Raw genomic sequence first — 5,709 nt, forward strand, 5'->3', positions numbered from 1 at the left:
ATATGAAGTGGAGGTAATAGGACTTTCTTTGTGTCAACCAAACTTTCACGTTCAATGTTTTTCGTATCCTGGTATCAGGCTGACTCTTTGTGGCCATTGCTTCTTTATCCAGTGCTGATTTCGTGCTCTGCTGCCCCATTCACACATGGAAACTTTGTGTAACGGGATTGTTGACCCAACAACATACAAAGGACTTTGAAGTCTCCATAAAGTAGCCAACCATGTTCTATGTAGTTTATTAAGATGAAGTTCGAGATTTTTGTATGTTTCCTTCAAGTGAACAGAATGACCAATAGGAACAGATGCATATATATTACTATTGTGAAGTAGAACACCTTTTAGACTTCTTGTGGAGGAATCAATGAACAATCACCACTCACTTGGTTCATAGACTGCAGCTCCTAGCATTGGTATTAATTCAGAAATATTGTTGCAATAAACCAGTGTACCTTTTTGCTAAAAGTATGGCATAAACTCTTTCTCATGATTTCTGTATATCAGTAAAATGATGTCCTTGGAGAAAGTAAGTTCTTAGCCCGAAGTCTGGACCCCAAAACTCTCTGAAGAATCCTTTAGAAGGTCCATATCTCTCTCCAAGTCATTAAGTTCACCTTGTGTGAAAAGTTGTGGTTCACTAGACATTTAAGGTTGAAAACAATCCCTATCATCATTTCTGTTGACATCAGATGAAACTGTATCAAGAGTCTCCGGTGGAGTAGGTACAGGTACATCAGGGCCACAAGCAACAGGTCTTATAGCAGACTGAAGGTTCAGATAAGAAATTTTCTTTTTAGTTTGAGTGTTGTAGCCTTGCACATTACATGAGCAAAAATAGCAGTTATCTCCATGGTTTCTAGGCTCATTACAGACTACTGGAATTCCAAAAGGCAAATATTTTTTCTTATCTTTAGTCCATTGTCTCAACTCTTCGACGCAAATGCTGCAAGCTTTGTGCAGAGCCCATGATTTGTCTTGGTTCCCAAGTTTTATTCCAAAGTATGCTTAATACACTTTATCAAATGCTGTAATGTTTTACCTTTGTTTCTTTACCACAAATATAACAGAATAAGTTTGAGTCACTTACACAACATCTTGTTGCCATAGTGATGAATAATATTGAAAATAAAAAAATAATGTAAAAGTCAACCACAAACAAATACTATCCAGAAATGACATGTCATGCAGCCTGTTAACTGTTTATATATTACATACTATCCAGAAATGACACATCATAAGGCCTGTTAACTGTTTATATACTAACAGTGTGTTTGTATTGGGTTCTAGAACGATCGATAACTCTCACTTCGCGATTGGTCTAGAAAAATCAATAGCCAGTGGTTGTCGACATTTTAAGTATAACAAAATGTGACCCGATTTCAATGAACATGATTCACTTATGTAAAAGTACATATGACGTTTTGTGAAAAATCTGTACATGATGGAGAAAAATGGATATCATTTTCGGATTCAGGGAACATGAATTACTGTAGAACAAGTAAAAATTTCAAGACAATAAAACCATCGCAGACCTATGTTATGTTTCAAAATCTATATCTTTGGTTAAATATAGATTTAGCAAAATTTCAATTTGAAGTTTTAATCTTCATGAAATAAAACACAAAAATATAGCTCTAAACTTCTACTAAAGGACTTCTAAACTGTATTCTTGAGAGTTTTAGGGACTTTTGTGAGTATGGATTTTGAACGAATACAGTACAATTAACAGCATATCCTTTTCAAACCAGTTTCTAATGAACCAAAAAATTAATTTGTTTCACTAGTATATACTTGGAGATTGTTATTTTACATTCTAACATCAATACTCTTATTTCTCAGGTTTTAGATACACGGGATCTTACTATCAAAAATGTAGTAGATAAATCAACCGACAAACCATTGAACTACAAATGTGGAGAGCCAGTCCTCACTTTTGGTTCCAAGCTGGAAATTGAGCTCCCAGAAAATATGGAAAATCGGTATCAATTGTTTGCTTAGAAAATAACCATGTAAAAGTTATTTTACAGAGAATATAGAAGACATTATTTGTTTAGCTTCATGGATGTCAGGCAAATTATACAATGTTTAAGTTGATTGGTCAGGTGCAGCAGTAAAACAGAACCAGACTATTAGGCCTAACTTTCACACTTTTTTTTTTTTCCTAATTTTTTTCAAATCTTAGCCATCTTTATCGTCTGTTCAGTTTTTCAACAAAAAAAGACATTTCCACATTAATTTCTTATAATAATTAATTTTTAATTAATTAATCATTAATTTTTTATAATATTCTGATCCCTTGGACACTTGACGTCAGCTCAAAGTAACATAAAACAACAAAGGTATGTAATGATAAGACTTATTTCCTGTCCCTTTTGCTCACTTTACATGACATGGTACAGTTATCGTGGTAAAATACACCACAAAGAAACTCAATTAACAAAATATAGAAACATTATTGAGTGCCAGCATGGATTAACTTAGGTGAGACTATTTGGTTCTAGCCCTCATCCTATAAGCCCAAATTTCATGTTAGTATAATTGTGGTAGCAGTTGTTGATAGACTGTTGGCATTTTAAAAGATAAAGCTATAAATCATTCTGTCTTAAAGTAAATATGACAAACATTGTGAGAAAGAACCACAAAATGACAACTACCATGTAAAACTGAGACGTAATACAAATTTCCTTAATTCCAATGTTTTGTGATTAATAATACCAGGTTAACTTAGTGAAAATTGTATAGTTTTATGTTTATCTGAAATAAGTTATCTAATTGTTGAAATTGAAAAAAAATGTAATGTATTTAAAATGTCTTTTTTCTTTTGTTGGTTCTAAGATAGTGTCATTCTAGTGGAAAAATCTTATCTACCAACAACTACAGCATTACTTTCTACTTACAGGAAAGAGTTTAGAGTATTCTATGAGACCATTCCAAGTAGTAGTGCCCTTCAGTGGCTAATACCAGAACTAACAGCAGGAAAGAAACATCCTTACCTCTACAGCCACAGTGAGGTGAATTTTTTACATTGTGATAAACTTGATACTCAATCTTAGTTTTATAATTTTTTCTGCATTGTAGAATTTCCATCAAAGTTACTTACCAAACATCAGAGACTGCCAGTGCCCTCCAGTGGCTGTCCAAAGAACTAACTGCAGGCAAACAGCAACCTTATATGTTCAGTCAATGCCAGGTATACATTTTATTAGTAATACCACATACAGTTTTTTCTAATTAATTCTGATATATGCACTGTGGATCACCCATGCTAAAGAAAGTTACTTTGTTATTTGCATAAACATATGGAGGAAGAATATTGTAAAAATTAGGATTAGTTATCTTACCACTTAAAGAAAGATTTTTCGTCAACTAACTGATCAAGTTTACCTCACTGGTCAAATAATGAGCTGTTTGTTGATCAGCTGGCAATATTACTCTACTGGTCAAATAAGGAGTTATCAGCCATTGTGAAAACACTTTATATGTATTAAAACTTGTTCTTGATAGTGGCTACAAGTTGGCAATCACCTGATTTGGAAATGCTTTGGTAGAAAATCTGTATTATAACTGTTTCTTATATAAAATAGTTTTTGGTAGCATGCCACTATTAGAATGTTAAATTGTATAAAATGTCAGTTATAGTCAGACATGTTGTGTTTGTTTAGCAGTAGGAAGATAACATAACACAGGAGTTATAGTCAGACATGTTGTATTTGTTTAGCAGTAGGAAGATAACATAACAGAGGAGTTATAGTCAGACATGTTGTATTTGTTTGGCAGTAGGAGGATAACATAACACAAGAGTTATAGTCAGACATGTTGTATTTGTTTAGCAGTAGGAAGATAACATAACACAGGAGTTATAGTCAGACATGTTGTATTTGTTAGCAGTAGAAATATAACATAACACATGAGTTATGATAATGTATTTGATAATCATGTCTAAAAATCTTGTTTTTCCCTCTTCATGTGTAGGCTATACATGCTCGTTCTATGCTTCCTTGTCAAGACTCTCCTGGAGTTAAGAGTCCATATACGGCTGTGGTAAGGTTCTTGTTATGTAACTGTCTCTCCCAAACTAGTAAACCCAGTAATATCTATTGTAGGTTCCACAAATAATACACATTTATATAGTTTACTTGGTAGCTTTATAAATATCTGTTTAACGTGTAGTATGCATTTATATAGTTTACTTGGCAGCTTTATAAATATCTGTTTAATGTGTAGTACGCATTTATATAGATTACTTAGTAGCTTTATAAATATCTCTTTAATGTGTAGTATGCATTTATATAGTTTACTTAGTAGCTTTATAAATATCTGTTTAATGTATAGTATGCATTTATATAGTTTACTTAGTAGTTTTATAAATATCTGTGTAACGTGTAGTACGCATTTATATAGTTTACTTAGTAGCTTTATAAATATCTGTTTAACGTGTAGTACGCATTTATATAGTTTGCTTAGAAGCTTTATAAATATCTGTTTATTGTTTAATATAAATTATACATCATTAAACTTGGAAGGCAGCAAGATTTCTCCATTATTTTCATGATTGTTTTAAAACAAATATAACAGACATGTTGTGCATTTGTTTCCACAATAAAGAAGTATAGAATTAGAAAGGTTGAAAATCAGTCTACATAGTTTTAAACTTGTGTGTAGACAACTGCTGATGTGTTTCCAAACATAAGTAAATAATCTGTTTTACTGGTTGTGGAGGGTGTAGCCAGGTAGTTAATATACCCCTACTTTGATTCCAAAAAACATGCTGTACACTTTGGACTGTGTGTGTGAACTATAATAAGAATGACAGTCACATCTCACTATTCAGTAAGACCAAAATAAGCTGCAGGTGCAGTTGACTCGTTACCTTTCCTCTAATAAAACAGATAAAAATTAGGCTTTTATAACTTTAACTAAATTCTAAAACATTACACTTCCTAATCTTGTAATGAATGAGTATTTCTGTACAGAAGTTTTCCGAAAAGTTGAGAATACATTAAAGTCTAATTGTTTACTTTTGATGTTTTAATTTATTTGTTACCCTAAGATGCGATAGATTATAATACAAACAGTTTTTGGCCAGTTGTACAGATATCAAGTAGTTACAAAATTATCTGAACCAGTTAAAAGCTGAAAAGTTAAAAAAAAAGTTTTTCTTTTAGGTGCGAGTTCCAAAAGATTTGGTTGTTCTGATGAGTGCTGTGCGTGATGGAGAGGAAGACTGTGAAAACACAAACCTGAAAGCTTTTAAGTTTACCCAGAAGGTCAGTTCCACAAGCTTCCAAACAGATGGAGCTGTATTTTACTGTTGTTCCAAATATTCTGTCAATGATGAACTGTCCAATGTTGGACGGTGATGAATTATGATCCTAAGGGTTTGATGAACCATCCAATGTTGAATGGTGACGAACTAAGATCCTAAGGGTTTGATGAACTGTCCAATGTTGAATGGTGATGAACTATGATCCTAATAATGAGCTGTCCAATGTTGTACGGCGATGAATTAAGATCCTAAGGGTTTGATGAGCTGTCCAATGTTGTACGGCGATGAATTAAGATCCTAAGGGTTTGATAAACTGTCCAACATTGGATGGTGATGAACTATGATCCTAAGGGTTTGATGAACTGTCCAATGTTGGATGGTGATGAACTATGATCCTAAGGGTTTGATGAACTGTCCAATGTTGAATGGTGATGAACTATGATCCT

General features: G+C 33.0%; 1 protein-coding gene across 2 annotated transcripts in view; it reads left to right on the top strand.

Moving 5' to 3' along the window:
- The window catches only part of LOC106475747 (leukotriene A-4 hydrolase-like), a 12,605-nt gene extending 7,233 nt beyond the window's left edge, over positions 1-5,372 (top strand). Inside the window, exons 2-5 of one of the 2 annotated variants that reach the window (XM_022379798.1) lie at positions 1,837-1,976; positions 2,897-3,008; positions 3,970-4,038; positions 5,163-5,372. In XM_022379798.1, the coding sequence (XP_022235506.1) occupies positions 1,837-1,976; positions 2,897-3,008; positions 3,970-4,038; positions 5,163-5,357 (516 nt within the window). In that variant the 3' untranslated portion in view covers positions 5,358-5,372. Of the gene's footprint in view, positions 1-1,836; positions 1,977-2,896; positions 3,009-3,075; positions 3,188-3,969; positions 4,039-5,162 lie in introns of both variants that reach the window. The other variant, XM_013936421.2, reaches the window with a different exon arrangement.
- Positions 5,373-5,709: the final 337 nt, after the last annotated feature.

Source organism: Limulus polyphemus, unplaced genomic scaffold (assembly GCF_000517525.1).
Source record: "Limulus polyphemus unplaced genomic scaffold, Limulus_polyphemus-2.1.2 Scaffold9097, whole genome shotgun sequence".
Lineage (NCBI taxonomy): Eukaryota > Metazoa > Arthropoda > Merostomata > Xiphosura > Limulidae > Limulus > Limulus polyphemus.